This window comes from Grampus griseus, assembly GCF_964374135.1.
Source record: "Grampus griseus genome assembly, chromosome: 3".
In the NCBI taxonomy this organism is placed as follows: Eukaryota; Metazoa; Chordata; class Mammalia; order Artiodactyla; family Delphinidae; genus Grampus; species Grampus griseus.
In genome coordinates this window covers 161,654,546-161,676,044 of record NC_139019.1, presented here as the reverse complement: position 1 = coordinate 161,676,044, position 21,499 = coordinate 161,654,546, and the positions used below count along the sequence as shown (strand labels likewise).

The 21,499-nt window shown below is 47.1% G+C and overlaps 1 protein-coding gene across 5 annotated transcripts in view; it reads left to right on the top strand.

Moving 5' to 3' along the window:
* The window catches only part of SUGP2 (SURP and G-patch domain containing 2), a 31,105-nt gene that overhangs the window by 371 nt on the left and 9,235 nt on the right, over window positions 1–21,499 (top strand). For 2 of the 5 annotated variants that reach the window (XM_082650689.1, XM_082650687.1), the window contains exons 2-6: window positions 1,626–1,757; window positions 5,749–7,356; window positions 10,316–10,436; window positions 16,299–16,786; window positions 17,830–17,941. In XM_082650689.1, coding sequence (XP_082506815.1) covers window positions 1,637–1,757; window positions 5,749–7,356; window positions 10,316–10,436; window positions 16,299–16,786; window positions 17,830–17,941 — 2,450 coding nt within the window. In that variant the 5' untranslated portion in view covers window positions 1,626–1,636. Of the gene's footprint in view, window positions 1–69; window positions 219–571; window positions 627–1,625; window positions 1,758–5,748; window positions 7,357–10,315; window positions 10,437–16,298; window positions 16,787–17,829; window positions 17,942–21,499 lie in introns of those variants that run through there. The other 3 variants (XM_082650688.1, XM_082650685.1, XM_082650686.1) reach the window with 3 other exon arrangements.

Genomic DNA, 21,499 nt, shown 5'->3' with positions numbered 1-21,499 from the left:
AGTGTCCGCCCTGAAGACGGGGCAGTGCGCCTGCGCAAAAGGGTTTGGCGGCGGCTGCCTGCGCCTGTGCATCAAGGCTCGGCGGCGGCCTGCGCCTGCGCGGCGCGGCGCTGCGGAGACCGTTGGCTCATTTGCATGTCCCCGCCTCGCGCGGTGGCGGCGGCGGGTGAGGAACCTGAGGCGGCGGTGGGGGCGGCTCCGCACGCGGTGGGCTCTGGGTGAGGTCCGGGCCAGGGCGTTGTCGACGGATGGGCCCCGGGGTGAGGGCTTTGGGCTGGACCCCGGGAATCCCGGGTCTCCACGATGGCGCAGCGGGCTCAGCCCTTGGCTGCGCGGCGGCCGCGTCGCGTCCGGGTCGGCCTGGGGGGCTGTCTGCGGCCTGCCGGGCCCGACGCCCCCTTTTCTTAGTCCTCGGAGGCCGGTAGGAGGCAGGCCGCGCCCGAAGGGGTTCATTCGTTCGGTCGTTCATTCATTCAACCTGAGCCGGGAGCGACCCCTCTGGTGGGGCGATAACGGCGGCGGGGCGCTGAATCCGGCTCTTTGCCATTTTTAACTGGTTCCGTCCCCACAGCGACCCCCATCATGAGCTGCCCATTCCATAGATGGGGAAGCGGAGGCACGGAAAGGTTAGGTCACTTGAATTGATCTCGGGCCACCTGGCCAGGAGACCCTGCCCTTCGGTAGTAGAGAACAAGGGAGCCCCGGGAAAAGGGCTGAAGGATAGTAAAAGGGGGTGATGGTTATAAGAAATGACTATAAGGCAGGGGAAGACTTGGGTTTTGAGGCTGGAGGTTTCAAGATGGAAGGGAAACCTTGGTGGGTAAGGACACTGCCACTGGATTGCTCAGTGTTGCTTCTCAGTCTTTTTCTACTCAGTCTTCAGGGCTTTGTCCCCACTTCCAGTGCCCTGTTTTTGCCAGGTTTCAGTCTGGGCTGGCTGACCTTGGATGGGTCACTTAGCCTGAATCTCCCTTTTGCATTTTTGTGTAATTTCATTCATAATAGGACCCACTTCTTTATTGGGCTCTTGCAAGAAGTAAACGGCATTGTGGGAGTCCCTCCCCTGCAACAGGACCTGGCACAGAATAAGTAAGCTCTGTCAGTAGGTCATCATCACTGGTCAGGGATTTCTCCACTCACTCGTTGAGACACCTCTCTCAGAGGGGAAGTTAGCACTCAGAGCCTCTTCACCATGTCTGTGAAAATAGGAAAATGGAAATGGGAAAGATCACATCTTTCCTAACCACCGTTTGCAAGGGTTATGCTCCTACTGCCCTACATTGTTGTGTTTAGTTATGTGTGTTGCTTCATGTAGTCCTTCAGCAACCCCGGAGATAAGACTGCTTTTATAGAGCTTCTTTTAAGGGACTCTGGGAAAATGGGCTCAGAGATGCAAAATAAATTATCCAAGATCAACATGCTTGTCTTACTCCTTCTCAGCCAATACACACCTGTGAGGTTCATGAGGGCAGAGCCCCCCTTAAAATAATCTGGCCTCCCTCTGAAGTACCATGCCAGATTATGGATTACTGCCTCGTTACTTTGAGGATTAGGTGAAACAGATCAGACTCTGTGAGAATTAGTTGTCATTCTTAGTGTCTTTCGTTTCCCACTTCTCCCTACAGGTCAGAGAAACATGGCAGCAAGGAGAATTGCCCAGGAGACTTTTGATGCTGTATTGCAGGAAAAGGCTAACCGATATCATATGGACCCCAGTGGTGAGGCTGTAGGCGAAGCTCTTCAGTTTAAAGCTCAAGGTAAATTAAAGTGCCTGTTTTTTTGGGGGGGATGGAGCGTGTGTTTAGGGTTGGGACCAGACCCCAATCTGCAACTCCTCAGATCCTACCTTCTTATTTGTTAAGGGGAGAGAAAATTTTCTCTTGGTCCACCTGTCATGTCACATCATTATGTAGAAGGAGGTATTGTCATTATCTCGAGGTTCTTCTCCCCGGGCACCTTCCGCCACCTAAAGACGAGTTCTTAAATAAACCTCCTGGCTCCATCCCCACCATTGCTACCCAGGTTTGAGCTCTTATCAGTTCTCACCTGGATTATTGCAATAATCTCCTCCTGAAAGGTCTTTCAGCTTCTGGCTTCATTTCCTCAAATCTGCTTTCCCCACAGATCTCTTTTTTTTTTTTTAATTAATTTATTTATTTATTTATTTTTGGCTGTGTTGGGTCTTCGTTTCTGTGCGAGGGCTTTCTCTAGTTGCGGCAAGCGGGGCCCACTCTTCATCGCGGTGCGCGGGCCTCTCACTGTTGCGGCCTCTCTTGTTGTGGAGCACAGGCTCCAGATGCGCAGGCTCAGTAGTTATGGCTCATGGGCCCAGTTGCTCTGTGGCATGTGGGATCTTCCCAGACCAGGTCTCGAACCCGTGTCCCTTGCTTTGGTAGGCAGAATCTCAACCACTGCGCCACCAGGGAAGTCCCCCCACAGATCTCTTAATGCCAACCTTGCTGGGCCAAGTCCCTGCTTGGACCCTTGGGGCTCCCCATTTTGGGTTTATATCCTCAGACAAGTGCAGGAGCAGCCGGGTAACTGGTATGTGCAAGACAGGAAGGTCTGGGAGGCCTGTGGAGCTGCTGAACGTAGGCCCTGCCTGAAAACATTCCTTTTGCAAAGTTTTGAAACATAATGCCAGCAGAATTAAAAATGGTGCCCATGGTGCTTCTCTGGTGACACAGTGGTTGAGAGTCCGCCTGCCGATGCAGGGGACACGGTTTCATGCCCCAGTCCGGGAAGATCCCACATGCCGCGGAGCGGCTGGGCCCGTGAGCCATGGCCGCTGAGCCTGTGCGTCCGGAGCCTGTGCTCCTCAACGGAAGAGGCCACAGCAGTGAGAGGCCCGCGTACCGCAAAAAAAAAAAATGGTGCCCACACAGATTGCGGACAACTTGGAAGTCCTTCACAGCACACAAGGCTCCTAGCCCTCATCCCCTGCTTTGGGCCTGTTGTTTCAGTTATACTGTGTGCCTCTCTGTGTTTTGAATCCCTCATCCCAGCTCTGCATGGTTAATTCCCTCAGGCACTAAGACTCAGCTCACAGGTGCCTTCCCCCAGGAGTTTCTAGTAGGCCTGGAGATTGATTTTGCACTGTGTACTTGCTCCTCTGCCATGGGCTGGCCTCCTCCAGGCCTCCTTCGGGCCTGTGCCGTTTGCTGCTGCACCAGCCCTAGAGCCAGCTGAGGTGTAGAGGAGGCTTTCTCAGTGTTGGCTGGATGAGCCTGAGTGCTTGGGGTAGGGATAACTGTTATTATGTGCTTTGGACCTGGAGAAACTGAGGCTTAGAGGCTGTCTCCAGATTCTGAGTTTTCAAAAATGAGTAGCAGACAAAACCATTCCTATTACAAAAGATGGGAAGAATTAAGTAGTTAAGAATAAGATGTAAAAAGCCTCTTTGCTGTTTCCTTATCCTTCAGAAGTAACCATATCTGTGGTGTTTTGTGCATCCTTTAATTCTTTTAGCCTTATGTGAATCCTGAATACTTAATGTGTTTTTATATATATATATACGTATACGGGGGTATATGTACGTGCATATATATGTGTATGTACATAAACCTGTGTGTATATATATGGGTATTTGAATCTTGGTTTATCTTTATCTAGAGACTCGAACACTAATACATATCTTAAGTTACCTCAGGAAGGGTTGGGGGCAGGGGAGACTGTGAACCCAGTAGGGTGCTAGATGGTTCTCGAACCATTTCTTTGTCACAGAGCTGTATGGTCCATCGGTCAGCCTTTCTCTGTGCGTGTGCTCTACTCTGCACTTTTCCAGTGCCTTGTAAACCAAGTCATTGGAAGATCCTGTTGTGTAGAATGCAACCACTGCTCTACCTCTAGTGCTACCACCCTCACCAGGCCATCAGTAACCATACTGTCTGGATTATCTTGGTGGACTCCTTGCTGGAACATCCACATCCACTCTTGTCCCTTGTGGTCTGTTCCCCACAGAGCAGCCAGTGAGGTCGTCCCTCTGCTCCAACCCTCCCTCACCCTCCACCCCCATGGCTTTCTGTCTCATTCATAGTAAACCCCAGAGTCCTGTCAAGGGCCTGGCTTGATCTGGTACCCACCCTGTTCTGTTTGCATCTTCTGTCATAATAGTTCCCTAATTTTGGTGCACATTAGAATCATTTGGGGGCTTTTTTAAAACCCTAATGCCCAGGTCACACCTCATTCTAGTTAATTAAGTCAGGATGCCCCAGGGACTTCAGTGTGCAGCAGAGTTTAGGTTCTGCCTTCTTACCACTTTGCCCCTCTTTCCCTCTGTTCCATTCTGGCCACATTTGTCCCCTCCTCGTCTTACCTCAAGGCTTTGTCCTCACACTCCCTCTGCCTGGTAGGGTTTCCCCACAACTGCCCATTCTGACCCCCACAGCAGGTCTCTGCTACTCAGATACAGTGTTTCAGAGTTGGCCACCTTGACCAGCCTGTCTAAAAATGTCCTTTCCTCCTCACATTCCCGCCTGTTTATTTCTTATTGGCACTTTCTTACGCCTCAAGGACTTTTTATGTTTGGCTCCCTCAACTGACAGGTCCAGGAAAGTGGGGTCTTTGCTATCTCCTTTCCCTGTTGTAACTTCAGGGCCTATAACAGTGCTCACATGCAGTAGGTGCTTAGAAAGTACTGGTTGGACAAATAAACTTGGATTTATACAAAGCCCTGGCTTCCTGTGGCCTCTTGGCCCATCATTACTTCCTGGCATCTCTCTCTCCCTTTTCTTACATTTGACTTTTTGACTAGGTAATAGATTCTGATTCAAAAGCTAGAAAGTAAGAAAGGCACTCTGTGCAAAGTCTCCCTGAGGCCCACTGTTCTCATATGCCCATAGTTCACTTCTGTTGCTGGCTTCTTACAGTTTCTTTTTTTTTTTCTTGGCCGTACCACGCTTCTTATGGGATATTAGTTCCCCACCAGGGATTAAACCCAGGTCCTCAGCAGTGAAAGCGTGGAATCCTAACCACTACACCGCCAGGGAATTTCCGTTATAGTTTCTTTATGCACAAATGAGCAAATGCAAACATAGTTTCCTATTTTTCTCATTTCTCCACAGGGTAGGACAAAAGTACACAGTGTTTAGTTTCCATTGTGGCCTCTGTTGTTGTGGCTTGTTTAGCTTCTGTCTTCCCTCCTATCTGCTTCAGTCTCTGTTTTTCCAGGAATTGGTTGGCCTAATGGACCTTGCTGAGGGAGCCTATCAGCCAGCTTTGGGTCAGATGCTCAGCCAAGGCCCAGCCAGCTGTGGTGGGTGCAGTGTCAGATATGGCTCCTGCCTCAGTGGCACCGTGGGCCAAGAGTTCCTCATAGGAAGCAGGGGAAGCAGACATCCTCTAGAAAACCCATCTGCTGTGTGATAGAAGTAGAAACACACAGGTGTTCTGGTCGCAGTAAAGAAGCCCAGATTATTTGGGGACCAGATGCCCTTCCCTGAGTCTAAAAGAGGGCTTGTAAAACAGAGCCAGGGCAGGAGATCTGAATGAGTGAGAGTCACTGCTGCCCAGCCTCGATGGACTGTCGTCAGGGCAAATGCAGGCCCAGTACTTGTAGGTCTTCTGTTTTTCTAAGTAGTAAATCTATTTTTAAGTGAAACCACACACGTTTTAAATGTTGGCAACGAATATGAGCTTCTAAAATGCACTCTGATAAAGCACCCCTGCTGGCTGGTGGTCTGTGGATCATCCGTTTGCAGCCTGTGGTCTGAAGTACCTTTGTGTTTCTTTCTGGATTGTTTATTTCAGATCTTCTAAGGACAGTCCCAAGAGCCAGAGCAGATATGTATGATGACATTCATAGCAACAGCAGATACACTCTGGGCGGATCTGTAGCTCATCCTCAAGACACTGGGAGAGAAGGCCTGAGAGGTGATATATTTCCAGGACCTTCCTTCAGATCAAGCAACCCTTCTGTAAGTGACGACAGCTACTTTCGCAAAGAATGTGGTCGGGACCTGGAATTTTCCCACCCTGACTCCCGAGACCAGGTCTTCGGCCACCGGAAATTGGGACATTTCCGTTCTCAGGACTGGAAATTTGCACTCCGTGGCTCTTGGGAACAAGACTTTGGCCATTCAGTTTCTCAAGAATCCTCCTGGTCACAGGAGTATAGTTTTGGTCCTTCTGCATTACTGGGGGACTTTGGCTCCTCCAGGCTGATTGAGAAAGAGTGTTTGGAGAAAGAGAGTCGGGATTACGACGTGGACCGTCCGGGAGAGGCAGACACTGTGCTCCGGGGCAGCAGCCAAGTCCAGGGCAGAGGCCGAGGTCTAAACATCGTTGACCAGGAGGGTGCCCTCCTAGGAAAGGGGGAGACTCAAGGCCTGCTCACGCCTAAAGGAGGGGTCGGGAAACTTGTCATGCTGAGAAACATGAGCACAAAACAGGTGCCCACTGTAAGTTGTATCACTCCCAAAACTCAGGGCACTGACCAAATTCAGAAGACCACCCCAAGTCCTGATCTGACGCTGGGGACAAACCCAGGGACGGAAGATGTCCAATTCCCCACTCAGAAAATCCCTTTGGGGCTTAATCTGAAGGATATTCGGCTCCCCAGAAGAAAGATGAGCTTCGATCTGATAGATAAGTCTGATGTTTTTTCGAGGTTTGGGATAGAAATAATCAAATGGGCAGGATTCCACACCATAAAAGATGATGTTAAATTTTCCCAGCTTTTCCAGACTCTCTTTGAACTTGAAACCGAAACCTGTGCTAAAATGCTCGCCTCATTCAAATGCTCCTTAAAACCAGAGCACAGAGATTTTTGCTTTTTTACTATCAAATTTTTAAAGCACTCTGCTTTGAAAACACCCAGAGTTGATAACGAGTTTTTAAACATGCTTTTAGACAAAGGTGCTGTGAAGACCAAAAATTGCTTTTTTGAAATCATAAAGCCCTTTGATAAATACATAATGAGGCTACAAGACCGGCTGCTGAAGAGTGTCACACCCCTGCTCATGGCCTGCAATGCCTATGAGCTGAGTGTCAAGATGAAGACCCTCAGTAACCCCCTGGACTTGGCTATTGCCCTGGAGACCACCAATTCTCTCTGCCGGAAGTCTTTAGCTCTTTTGGGACAGACGTTCTCCTTGGCCTCTTCTTTCCGGCAAGAGAAAATCTTAGAAGCCGTCGGCCTCCAAGATATAGCTCCCTCTCCTGCCGCATTTCCAAACTTTGAGGACTCTACTCTGTTTGGGAGAGAGTACATCGATCACCTGAAGGCCTGGCTGGTCAGCAGTGGGTGTCCACTCCAGGTCAAGAAAGCCGAACCCGAGCCAACCCGAGATCAGGAGAAAACGGTTCCTCCTACCAAACCTGAAATTCAGGCTAAGGCTCTGAGTGGTCTGAGTGATGGTAAGGAAAGCAGCAAAAGTTTCTGTTTGTTGCGATTTGCTTGCTTTTCATGTTTTCTTGTAATGTCTCTCATTCTCTTTGATATTTGTACATAAAACTCCTTTAGCCAGTTGGAAACAAATCAGAATTTTAGTAGTAAACTCACAATGACCAGTATACATGCCTGCCATTCATTCTGTAAGCATGTAAGCATGCGTTAGGAATCTTTTGTCTGTTACAGAAGTCCTTAGACTTTCTGGGTCAAGACTCCTTTGGGAATCTGATGAAAAGCTGTGGTCCTTGCCAGGGAAAATACATATATGTTTGTACACAATGTTGCACGTTCTGGGGTGTTTGTGTCATCCTGCAGCCAAGTTTTAAGAAGCCTTGTTCCAACAGCACCCCTTCTCTACCCCCGCCAAGTTATTACTAGAAGGGAGAGTAAATGCTGGGCACAGTCTCTTAAGAATTCTCCAGGCTTCTAAGGGAAAGAAGTCACAAAACCCAGCCCCTCCTTTGCTGGGATTAAGAGGACTATAGGAGAGGCCCCAGCTCAGCTCAGCATGGGGAGTCAGGAAGGCTATGTTTGAGCTGTTTTGAGGGATGCGTGGTGGAGGCACCTTTTCACCTGGTCGCTTTTCTAGACTGGCTAAAGGTTGAGAGATCACTTAGGTATACCTGGTAACCTGCAGTTAACGAGTTGGCTTACTGGGGAGGGGAAAGACCTAGAAGAAGGTAATAGAAATAGAAATGACTGGCTGGTGTCCCTTGTCCTTCCCCCTTTGTTCTCAGGATGGACGTTCTCACAACCCAGACATCCCAGAGGTCATGAGCACACATAGTGGCCATGTGGCCATTTAGGAAGTCCCCTTTCCCTCTGATAGAGTTTTCAGCTTCCATTGCCCCAGCCAATTTGGGAAGTCTCATTTGTCCCTGAGTCTCTTCAATCCTCTCCACCCTCGTGGAGCCCTGACTGCGACAGGCACTGGGTAGGTCGCTCCACGGATGGGCGGCCACACCTACTCCCAGAGAGAGAGCCTTCCAGTAGTGGGCTCAGGGCTGAAGCAGGACCTCTCCTCCCCACATCCCCAAAAGTAGTGGGGTGGAAAGTCAGTATAACAACGATACTGAAGAACTGTAAGAAGGACAAAAAAGTCCCCCATAACCTAAAGTTGCCTGCCACCATCCCCTGGTTGTGCTGCTATGCAGGCATGCCTGTAGCTGCAGTCTTGCTGTACTGAAAACACTACAGTCTGCTCTTTTACAGGATTATCAAAGGCTCTTTTCTGTGTTTCTGCGGCATTTGCAGCATCATGACTAAATGTGAATTTACCTCACCTCTCCCTTGATGTTGGACTCATAGTGCCTTTTACTAGAGGCTTCTGAGGCTGAGCAGAGCTCAGTTCCCATGAGATTGGCATCTGCAAAGCATTGGCTCCTTTTCTGGTCAGCAGGTAGACAGTACCAGCGCCCACGTCTTATGGGGCGCTGCCCTGCCATTACTTCAGTACTGTTAGAAATGCTGAGATGACATCTTTGGTTGTATTTATTATTGCTATTATTTTCGTTAAAAATGTTTTTGAATCCTCCCTTAAAGGAGATAGTCACAGAATGATTGCTGGGCCAAAAGTAGGACCCACTTTCTGGCCCTTACTATGGTCATCTTCTCTAGAGATGTTTGCAATGATGCACAAATTTCATTGTCTTTGAAAGCTTCTGACTTTGAATCTCTTATTCTTTTGTAAAATCATATAAAACTAGCAGTTCTATAGAATAAGAGCTGACAACAAAAAAAGGGAAAGTAATTTCAGAGGGGAAATGACATGACAATTGAAGGATTGACTCATCCTATGTTAAGAACTCACATTGATGTTTAAAATACCATTCCACAGAACAAACTGGAAAACCTCTCCAGTTCAGGGGTGATTTTTATTGAATGAATGAACAAATAGACCATCTATGCTATTAAAACTAGCAAATATCAGAAAACTAAACAATCTTAGTGTTTAAGGACATAATGCTCTTCTGTGTTGCTGGTGGCATTGTAAATTACAAGTCATTGGAGGAAATTCACACTTTAAGAAATGTTTTCTTTTCATACATTCAGCAGATATTTTCTGTGAACACCTACCTTGGAACTACTGACTTCTTTTTTGTGCGGTACGCAGACCTCTCACTGTTGTGGCCTCTCCCGTTGCGGAGCACAGGCTCCAGACGCGCAGGCTCAGCGGCCATGGCTCACGGGCCTAGCCTCTCCGCGGCATGTGGGATCTTCCCGGACCGGGGCACAAACCTGTCTCCCCTGCATCAGCAGGTGGACTCTCAACCACTGCGCCACCAGGGAAGCCCTACTGACTTTTTTAATTGGGAAATTTTTCTTTGTAAATTTATGTATATGTTTTTATGTGTTTAACTTTTATAGATAAAGCAAACACAAAAATGAAATCCCTGATAAATCTACCACCCATAGATAATCTCTGTTAACTTTCTGGTATATTTCCTTCTAATTTTTTTCTGTGTGTCTGTATTTATGTATCTCTTTTCCTTTTTTTCGTATTGCAACTCACAATTTAGATATACTTTTTACATATTTTATACCTAGATACATTTTATGTCTTTTGTTCTCCCCTTAATATTGTGAACATTCAAGTTAAGATGTGTGCAAAAAGTGGTTAGGAGTTGCTGCACACCATTTTCTCCTATAGAATATGTATATATATTGCTCTGTACAGTCATCGTAAGTTTGTGACTGTTTCTCTCCTAGTGATTATGCTGTTATAGCTTTTGAGAGGATATTTTGCATATTGGTTTTGAGAATAACAGGCCCCTTTCCTCTTTTCAATGCTGGTCTGTCATCTACGAGGATTTCAGTTCCTGGTGCCTGCTTAGGCCCCATCCTAAGCCTTCAGTTCTGTCCTGGTCTTCCCAGGCCCCATGTGGTCCAGTGTGTTTCTCAGAAAAGCCCTTCTGTGTGTTCCAGAGGTCCCCCAGCGAGCAGACCACAAGGTGGTGGACACCATTGACCAGCTGGTCACACGTGTTGTTGGAGGCAGCCTGTCTCCCAAAGAAAGAGCTCTTCTCAAGGAGGACCCTGCTTACTGGTAGGTCTTTAAATGTTGCTCTTCAGAATTCCTCCCATAAAGTACATGGCAATGTTTTTGTTGCTCTGATGATGTCCAGAGAAGAGGGTGAGATGCTTATTTTGTGCTGTGGTGTAGTCAGTGGAAGAGCATGAGGGTGGGTCAGGTTCATGTGGGTTCAAGCTCCAGTCTGCTGCTTACCTGCTATGTGGCCTTCTCTCATCTGGACATGGAGCACTTTGTCCCTGCTGTGCTGGTTTGAGGATGAGGTGAGAAGTGTATGCAAAGAATGAGTGTAAGATAAGGAATATATCACAGCAGTTGTTTGTGATTTATTGCTACTGTTTGTTAAACTGTCTTTTCCTTTTGCCTTATTGCCTCTTCACTTGAATAGAACTTTTTAAAATTAAAGTTTTCACCATAAATATAGTATTTGATCATTAGAGAAGGTAAAGAAGAACAGAAAATTGGGCAAAGCCACCTGTGTGCTTACTGGCATTCACTGGCATTTTTGGGTATTTGCTTCCAGTCTTTCTGCTCATTGCGAGCTGTGTGGTTTTTAACACAGTTGTGATTATGCTGTGATATATGCTACTCCTTTTAGATAACAAAGGAAAATGCTCGTATTCCCTACTTTTTGTAAACGTTTCAGATGGCTGTGTTTACCGGTTCGCAGAGTAGGTGATCAGTTTTTCTAGCCATTCCTCTCTTGTTGGATTTTTAGAATATTTTTGATTGTACACTATTTTTAATTTTTTCTGTGAATAGCTTAATGTGTCACATTTCTGTGTGTGTTTAGGATTATCTCTAGATTAGATTGCTGGAAGTGGAAAGGTTTTATACTTCGTTAACTTTTTAAAAAATGATCAGAGTGGCATATGCCCTTTGTAAAAATAGAGAAAAGTAAAAAGGCAAAGATGGAGTTACTCAGAGCTCTCGCACTTTTCCCCCACAGTGTGTGCTCTGTAGTTGTGTCCTGTGTTTTAAACTTAACATAATTGTCCTTATTATCAATGAACGCATACTATTCCTTCTTACACAGTATACTACACTCAACCATTGCCCATTGGTGGATTCTTAGATTCTAATAACGTTATGATGAATGTTGTCTTGCTTTTATTTATGTCTACATTTCTGGCAGTTTATTACGGTAGTATCTGGGAGTAAAATTGCTAGTTTAAAAAGAAAGCTCATGTTAGAGGCTTTTGATCTGTGTCAGTGTTTCTCAACTGCAGCATTATTATTATTATTATTATTTTTAAAGAAGATGTTGGGGGTAGGAGTTTATTAATTAATTTATTTATTTTTGCTGTGTTGGGTCTTTGTTTCTGTGCTTTGTTTCTGTGTTTCTCTAGTTGTGGCAAGCGGGGGCCACTCTTCATCGCAGCGCGCGGGCCTCTCACTATCACGGCCTCTCTTGTTGCAGAGCACAGGCTCCAGACGCGCAGGCTCAGTAGTTGTGGCTCACGGGCCTAGTTGCTCTGTGGCATGTGGGGTCCTCCCAGACCAGGGCTCGAACCCGTGTCCCCTGCATTAGCAGGCAGATTCTCAACCACTGCACCACTAGGGAAGCCCAACTGCAGCATTATTGATGTTTGAGGCTGGATAATTCTCTGCAGGGGGACTGTCCTGGGCATCCTTGGCCTCCACTCACTGGTGCCAGTAGAAGCCTCCATCCCAGCCAAAAATACCTTCAGACATTGCTCAGTGTCCCCTGGGGGACAGAGTTGTCCCTGGTGGAGACCACTGATCTTTATCATCAGGTTATTTTCCGTGATTGACACCCTCACTGCCACTCCGTACACGTGCCATGCCCTCACATGAATGTTTTTGACTTAAAGATAATTTCATAGGGTGATGTTTTACCTTATATGCTTTTGTTTTATGTGTTTGCTCATAGGATTTCTAGTTGTAGTTCCTCTTTTTTGAGTGATCTGTTCAGGTCTGGTATAGTCAATGTTGTATCCATACCAAGCTCTCTATTCTTGCTGTTGTAATTTCTAAAGATGCTTGAAAGGTGTAAATTTCTGTGTAATGGCACCAGGGCTTTGGTCCTAACCAGCATGATTTTTCAGGAGAAGAGTTGGAACTTGTTATGGTTTTATTTTTACAGAATTTTTTTTTTTTTCTGGCTGCACTGGGTCTGTGTTGCTGCACTCGGTCTTTCTCTAGTTGTGGTGAGCGGGGCTACTCTTTGTTGTGGTGCGTGGTCTTCTCATTGCGGTGGCTTCTCTTGTAGAGCACGGGCTCTAGGTGCGTGGGCTTCAGTAGTTGCAGCATGCAGGCCCTAAAGCGCGCAGGCTTCAGTAGTTGCAGCGCTTGGGCTCAGAAGTTGGGACTCATGGGCTCTAGCGCGCATGCTCAGTAGTCGTGGCGCACGGGCTTAGATGCTCCACGGCATGTGGGATCTTCCCAGACCAGGGCTCGAACCCATGTTCCCTGCATTGGCAGGTGGATTCTTAACCACTGAGCCACCAGGGAAATCCTTTACAGAATTCTTGAATTCATCAAGATTATGTTCCTGTGTTGAATAAGATAGGCATGTAACTTAAAAGGTAAAAAAAAAAAAAGAAAAGAAAAGAAACCCAGTAACCTAATTGCCCCAGTATCATTTATTGAATACTTTTTATTTAGCAAATACTTTTGCTTTCTGCACTTGGTACCGTTCTAAGCACTTTACTGCTTTAAGCATTAGCTGGCCGAACCCTCATAAACAACCTTTTGAGGTAGGTATGTTGTCATCCTGATTTTACAGACAGAAAAGTTGAGGCTCAAAAGAGACCTCTTGCCTCAAGGAGGCACAGCTAGGAAAAGACAGAGCTGAGGTTCACATTCTGGCTCTGTGGTCTCAACCAACGCTCATACTGAAGGAAGGAGGCTAGATCCTCTGGGTAAGATCCTCTGGGTAAGATGTCATCTAGACTTGGAAGACCCAGGGGCAATTTCCAGGTGATTGCCGAGGTGATTGGGCTGGAGGGAAGGGGGACCCTGAGAGGACTAGGAGCATGCCTCTCTGCTGCATGACCGCTCCGCACTACCCATCAGGTTCATGATCTCTGACAGTCAGGGGTGGCGGACGGAAGCATAGCCAGAGCTGGGTGTATGTGTGGCGGTGGGAGGGGGTTCCAAATCAGAAATGAGCATTGAGCTCTAAACCAAGTATTTGAGGGAAACTGGCAGCATGAAGGAGGGCCACCCAACCCAGCAGATCTGGCACCTAAGAAGTTACTATAAGGAAAAGAAGATTGTCTACAAGTACATGTGTGTAATTAATAGTCTTGGGTGGATAATAGCATATTGTATCCATGAAATAGGAACTGCTTGTTATGGAAAAGAACCAATTAAGGATCTTGGAATTGACAAATGTGATTGTTGAAATGATCTCAGTGGTCGGCTGATAGAATTGACCTGGATGAAGAACAGATTAGGGAGCTGGACTCAGAGACGTGATCACCTGTGACTTCCTTCAGAAAGAATCATCCAGAGACTGTAAGAAGAAAGAGTGTGCAAAAAACAGTGTTAAAGAACTAGTAAACTTAGGTTTTTGGTGTGTATATTTGAATTCTTAAGTTAAAGTAGTACTTTACCAAATGTGATTTACCAAAAAAATGAAGTAAACACAAACGGCAAAATGTTTCTGCCATGATATCGATGGCAGAAACCATGGCTGTGTCTATGTGGCATGCAGGATCTTAGTTCCCTGACCAGGGATTGAACCCATGCCCCCTACAGTGGAAGTGCAGTGTCTTAACCACTGGGCGGCCATGGAAGTTCCCAGTTCCACTCCTTGGAGACAGTCGCTTTTAGTTCATTAAACTACTTTTAACAGTTACTTCTGTATCTCTAGAGATGATAAGCCTATGTTGCTCTTTTTTTTGTTTGTTTGTCTTTTATGACCACACTGCAGGTCTCGTGGGATCTTAGTTCCCCAACCAGGGATCGAACCCAGGCCCCGAAAGTGAAAGCACCAAGTCCTAACCACTGGACCACCAGGGAATTCCCCAAAGCATTTTCCTTATAATGAAAAGTGTATATATAATTCAAGCCTCACAGCAACATGATGAAGTAGCTTATTATTATCATCCGTCTCATCTTACAGATGGAGAAACTGAGGCACAGAAAGATTCAGTAAATCTCACAGCTAATAAGTGTTTACACTGGGATTTGAACCGTGCAGGCTAGCTTAGGAGTATTCTATGCTCTTGATGTTACACTCCACTAGAACTAAGGGAGATGGGTTTGTGACATGTCCTCACGCTGCATGCACTTGGCATTAGAACCGACCAAGGGAAAGGGACTTACATCTTGGGGATCCAGGTCACCTGGGCACTGACTCCACTTTCTGCCCTGGATGAGGGGCTGCGTTTCACTTGAGAACTGGAGCTTCTGTTTTGGTCAACCTTCCCTTATGTGGCAGCCCTTGCTTGTTAGGATGCAATCTTGCAGGATGCTGCTGTTGGCCCAGCAGAGTGTCCAGGGCAGCAGAGGAACCAGCACACAGGCTCTTTCCTCAGATCCAGCCAGACCTTGACTGTGCAGTGAGCATCAACAGGAGCTTCATATGGAGCTGCCCACCAGGGACATGCCACATCACACGGTGCTGCCAGCATCCTGCTGTGCACTGCCACCTCACAGCCAATCAGCTTCTGTTATTGGTAATTGGGAACCTCATCTAATATATGATCTCAACTTCAGGCGTCCAAAAGCCGCATGAAATATTGCTATACTCACCAAACAGTACTCGTTCTTTAACACAAACTGAGATTGAACGTTCACAAAAAACTTGTTATGAATGAGGTCGTGTAGAAAATTACAGAATATCCCAGGAAAGGGAAGTCACGTGGGCCACATTGTGCAATGCATAGAAGTTGAAACCAGTAACAGCCAAAATAAAACAGGCTTCTGAATAACTTTTATATGAAAGAGAATTAGAATTGGAATTAGAAACTCTTCAGAAGGGAGTAGCGGGGAGAGCATTGCATATAGAATGCATCCGTAACAGCGGTTGGGAGAAAGGTGCGACCTTGTGTGTGTATCAGAAATAGAGTGAAGGTAAGCATTCAATTCATGAAGCAAGAAGGAAATGGTGCAAAAAGCCCAGAGACTACAAGGAAAGGGTTAATAGAGATGAAAGAAAGTGCTAATGAAATGGTCAACAAAGTAAATAATGTGACCTTCCCCTTCTAATCCAGTCATTCCTCTTTCTAACCCGTTCCTTGAGCAAATCCTTAAGTTTGCTTTATATTCTTTCAACCTATGTGAAAAAAACAAATATATGTGGATTTCATGTACACAAAGCAGTTTCATATGGTATGTATCAATGTTGGTCTTCTCTAGTTTGCTCTCCGTGGGCTGTATTACGGATCTCTTTCTACGTTAGTACATGTAACTCAAACTCCTCTTTTCTGTACTGTTCTCATTATGACTCTGGCACGTGATTTCACAGCGGTGGCACACTCAGTGCCTTAATGATGTAGTTAAAAGGTCGCTGAGTGCTCACCATTTGAAGGGCGTCATCTCCTGAAAGTGATGTCCAGGAGCAACACCTGCCACTTCCTGACAGCAGAGAGCTTCCATGGTTTCAGGGTAACTGGTTTGTATTGTGAGGCCACCAGGAGCTGGGAGCTCCTTCATGGCTGCTGATGATAGAAATTGAGGAGGAATCGACCAGTGTTCGGTCAGAGCTCCTGGTCACCCTGTGGTCACTCTGAGCAGGACAGATGGCCAGGGCCCAGCGCTGGGTTCTTGGTGGAGCTGGGCGGAGCCTCTCCAACAGCAGGGAGGCCACTAAGTAGAAAGGGTTTGCAGAAGTGTATTTACAGCGACAATTTGGTCATGCTGGTGTATTCACAAATGTCCTGCTATTCCTGTTTTGTTATACAGGTTTTTATCTGATGACAGTAGTCTGGAGTATAAATATTATAAGCTGAAGCTGGCAGAAATGCAGCGGATGAGCCAGAACTTGCCAGGAGCAGATCAGAAGCCGATGGCGGCAGAGTGTGCAGTCCGGGCCATGCTATATTCCCGGGCGGTCCGGAGCCTCAAGAAGAGGCTCCTTCCAGGGCGGCGGCGGGGGATGCTTCGAGCTCAAGGACCCCGGGGCTGTAAAGTGAGGAGAGCGACCACCGGGACCCAGACCCTCCTCTCCTCAGGCACCAGGCTGAAACACCATGGCCGGCAGGCTCCAGGCTCCTTGCAGGGAAAGCCGCCTCAACCAGATGGCAATGATGTTGCCAAGGACTGCCCGCCAGACCCAGCCGGACCCTCTCCTCGGGACCCCAGCCCAGAAGCCTCAGGCCCATCCTCCAAGCCAGCAGGAGTGGATGTCTCCGAAGTCCCTCAGACCTCTTCTCCCTGCCTGTCTACTGATGGTGAGTGCTCACTTCTGTCCCCCTCCTCTGGGCCCCAATGCTCATCTATCCCCAGGGCTCTCTGCAGAGACAGGTGGCTTCAGTGGGCTGGGCTGGGCAGCAGGCAGCAGCGAAAGGGACGTGGCCAGGATGGCACACACACAGGCACTGTCTCTCCTCTTGCTTCCTCAAGGGGCTGGCCCTAGACTCCTGCTGCACCCTTCCTCTTATCCTGAGTGTGGAGCTGACACGAGGTGCTGCCTGGTGACTCTGTGCTTCCCTGCAAGGTCCTCCTGCTGGCCAGCAGGGTGTGCCACGTGCCCGTGCTTAGGACTTTGAGCTCCTTGATCCATTTCTCTCTATTCTTGCCCGTTATATGTTCCATAAGGCTGGCCGTGTTCTCATTCTGCTTCCTCTTCCCTGCTAAGGTCTCTGTGTTTCCTTCCTTAGAGTTAGTTGACCAGCAGTTTCTTTTGTTTCTCCCAGCCATTACCTTCTCCTACTGCAACAGGCCTGCCCTCTGGCCAGTGCTTCCCACTCAGCACTAGGTGGGAATGGAGAGGGAAAAAATCTACACAACTGCTACATTTCTCTAGCTGTTGCTACATAACAAGCCAGTCCAAACTGTGGCTTCAAACAGGAGGCATCCAGTGTTGCTTCAAGTCAGCTGGGCTGGGCCTGCAAACTGTCTGCAGGCAGCGGCCAGTTGTCTGGAACTGTCAGCTGAGATGATAGGGGTAGTGGGCTACATGCCTGTCACCCACCAGCAGTTCACCTGACAGTCGGGTTTGGCCATCCAGGAGAGGCAGAGGAGGTGCTTGAGCCCTCTGAGGCCTGGACTCCACATTTCTGTCACATTCGTAGCCAGCAAGAGTTCCAGGGCCAGCCCCAATTCAAGGGGAAAAAAGAGAGTCCACCTCTGCTGGACAGAGCTGCAGAGTCACATGGCAAAGGGCAAGGGTACAGTGAGGGGCCGTCTTTGTAATCAGTCTCCACAACCCCACGATGTTCACATGGGAATTGGCATCTCAGAACCAATACATGACAGTTGCTTTATTTTGTAGTTGATACGAAGACAATGGAGACTGCAGAGAAACTGGCCAAATTTGTTGCTCAGGTGGGACCAGAGATTGAACAATTCAGCATAGAAAACAGCATTGACAACCCTGACCTTTGGTATGTACCCATCACACCCCTTTAATCTGAGGCCATGAGTGTCCTGAGAGCCCACAGGGGATCGCCCCGGGATAAATCACGACTTCACTTCTGCTGAGCTCAGGGCTGTTAGGGAGCATGTGTTTTGGGTTGTTGGGAGACCTGCCCTCATCTGGGGCATCAGGAAAAGCCTCCCCCGGAGGGAAGTTTAAGCTGGATCTGAAGGTTCAATGGGCGTTGGCCAGGGGAAGGGGGAGGGAATGCCCTGGCCGAGGGACTTATAGTTTCCCCGGGACCTTTGCAGAGGCAAAGAGGAGAGTGTGTCCTCGCCCATGAGTCTGAGGAGGAGGAGGGCACTGTCCCTGGTCATGCTGGCTACTCTGGGCAGGATGAGAATGTGCTGCTCATGTAGCATGTTGGTGGGTTTTGGTCCAGATGTAAGCAGCATGCACTTCCACTCAGTGATGGCGTGGCACCCTTGTGCCAGGAGGGGGCACCATTTTCCTCCCCATTCTTCAGATGGCGTAATCATTCAACACTACACAGCCCAGAGGCCACAGAACCAGAGCCCCACTCTGCCTGCGGGGTGCGGGTTCTCCTTCAGGGAGAGGCTGCCTGAGGGCCACGTGTTCCCAGTACCGAGCCGTAACCCGGCTGGGCTCCCCTTGGAGTGTGGGGTTCCTACGCTGTGTGGATTGTGTCCTATTGCCAGCTAGGGGTTCTGGGCGCTCACCCTGCTCCCAACATGCTAGAGAGTCGTGCCTCAGCTTAGTTAAGAATACAGTTAAAAACTTTACATTTCCTGGAGCATTTCTGGGACCCAGTAGCGGCTAAGCGCATACTTCTAGTTTGGCCTTACACACAATCTCTTTGTGTTTGTGGTGAGAATTTTTGGGTATCTTCCAGAAGGGGATTGTTGAATCATAGTTCAATGCAAACTAAGTTTTGTTAGTGCGAATTCCCCTCCCTGAGGGCCACTCTCCTAGGAGTGTCATGAGTGCCTGTCCCCACCCCCCACCTTTTGGCATGCCTTTGAGCCAGTGGGATTGGTGAGGAATTTCTAATTTTCTCAGTGAAGTTTTAGTTTGCATTTTTCTTATGAGTGAAATTGAACCTCTTTTCATAAACTTGTGTCCTTTGAATATCTTTCTGTAAACTGTTCATATCATTTGCCCTTTTTTTAAAAAAAAGTTTTGTTGAGGTATAATTGACATGCCATAAACTGCACATATTTGTCTAATAAGTTTTTTTATTAATTAATTTATTTTTGACTGCATTGGGTCTTTGTTGCTGCGCACGGGCTTTCTCTAGTTGCAGTGAGCAGGGGCTACTCTTCCTTGCGGAGCGCGGATTTCTCATTGTGGTGGCTTCTCTTGTTGCAGAGCATGGGCTCTAGGTGCGCAGGCTGCAGTAGTTGTGGCACATGGGCTCAGTAGTTGTGGTGTGCAGGCTCAGTAGTTGTGGCACACGGGCTTGGTTGCTCTGCAGCATGTGGGATCTTCCTGGACCAGGGCTCAAACCCTGAATTGGCAGGAGGATTCTTAACCACTGTGCCACCAGGGAAGTCCCTGTCTAATAAGTTTTAATGCGTGTTTACACTCATGCAGCCATCACCAACATCAAGATGATGAACACATCCATGACTCAAAAGTTTCCTTGTGCCCTTTGTCATCCCTTCCTGCAGGCAGCTGCTGATCAGCGTTCTCTCACTGTAAATAGTTTGCATTTTCTATAATTTTGTGTAAATGCAGTTTGTTTTCTCCTTTTGTCTGGCGGCTTACTCCACATAGTTATTAGGGTTCATCCATGTTGTGTGTATCCATAGTTCATTCCTGTTTATTGCTGAGTGTATCGCATTGTATGGCTGGACCACAGTTATTTACCCATTCAGCTGTTGATAGCATTGAGATGTTTCCATTCAGGGACAATTTCAGATAAACCTTCTGTGAGCAGTCATGTACAAGGTCTGCTTTTATTTCTCTCCAGTAAAATACTGAGGCAGAGAAAGACTGGCTCACATGGTGGGTCTGTGTTTAACTTTTGAAGAAACTTCCAGACAGTCTTTCTAAGTGGTGGCACAGTTTTGCATTTCCAGCAGCTTGGGTGAGAGTTCTGGTTCCTCCCCATCTTCACCAGCACTTGATAGTGTCAGTCTTCTTCATGTTAGCCCTCTTGGTGCGGGGGAGGGGTGGTTTTCATTTGTGTTTCTCTGAGGACTAACAGTGCTGAGCATCTTTGCATGTGCTTATGTATTTTTTTAGTGAAGTGTCTGCTCGGATCTTTGGCCTATTGTTTTATTGGGTCGTTTATTTACTTATTAATGAATTTTGAGAGTTTGTTATGTATTCTTGATACAAGTTATTTGTCAAGTGTGTGGTTTGCAGATAATTTCTCCCAGTCTGTGACTTGTTTTCTCATTCTAGCAGTGTCTTTTGGAGGGCAGAAGTTCTTAATCTTTGCCCTTTTCTCAATTGGGATTTTTGGATTTATTCTTTCTAGTTTCTCTGACCTTTTACCTGTAATGTAATTGTATCTATTTCCTTCATAGTTGGATATTTTTCACTTTACTTATGGTATGTTCTGCAGTGCAGAAACGTTTGATCTAGTAAAATTTCTGTTTTATCTCGTTGCACCTGGATACAGAGTTACAGTTAGAAAGAATCTCCCTACACTCAGATTATAAAGACATTTATGTATTTTCTTCTACAACTTGTATGGCTTGGTTTTTACATTTAGATCTCTGATCGGTGTGGGGTTATTCAGGAGCAGAGAGTACAGCATAGATCCAATTTAAATATTTTTGTAAAAAGCCGCCCAGTTGTCCCAACACCATTCGTTGAAAAGACTGTTCTTTTTCACAGTGATTTGAGAGGCCACCTTCATCAGATACTGTGTTTCTGGCCTTCCTCTTGGTCTGTCTGTCCATAGACAAGTACCACACTGTTTTAACTATAGAGGCTTAACACACCTTGTAATACCTGGTGGAACTGAGCCCCTTGTTGATCTTGTTCAGGGGTTTCCTAGATAGTCTTACATACTCATGTTTCTATATGAACTTAAGAATCAGATCCAGAAAAAAATGATGCTTTTACTTTTATACGTTAATATTTAATTAAGGGAGAATTGACTTCATTATGAGCCTGAGTTGTCCTGTCCAAGAACAAGGGCTGTCTTTCCTTTGGCCCAAGTAAATTTTGTGTGTTTTCGGTTTCTCACACCAGCCGCAGCTCCAAGCTGTGGCTAGGGCCATTGGACTCGGAGGCTCAGAGAGGCCTTTTTGCCAGCATGTTCACACAGCTTTGCTGCAGGACATGAGGCAGGAGATGACACACCTCTCTCCATCTCATGGCTGGAGTATGGGAGGAACCAGAGAGTCACAGTGAGCACACCCAGGCCCAGAGTGGCCGGTGACGTAATCAGAAAGAGATGAGGTAAGGCCCAGTTTGGATCTCCTGGCTGTAGTGTTAGAGCTCGTTCTAGCACGTTCTCTGGTCGTCCCTGCATACCTTGTTCCTCCAGCTCCCTCCCCGAGAAAGCAATAAGGCCTCTTATGTTCTGGCTACTTCGTTAAATTACTAG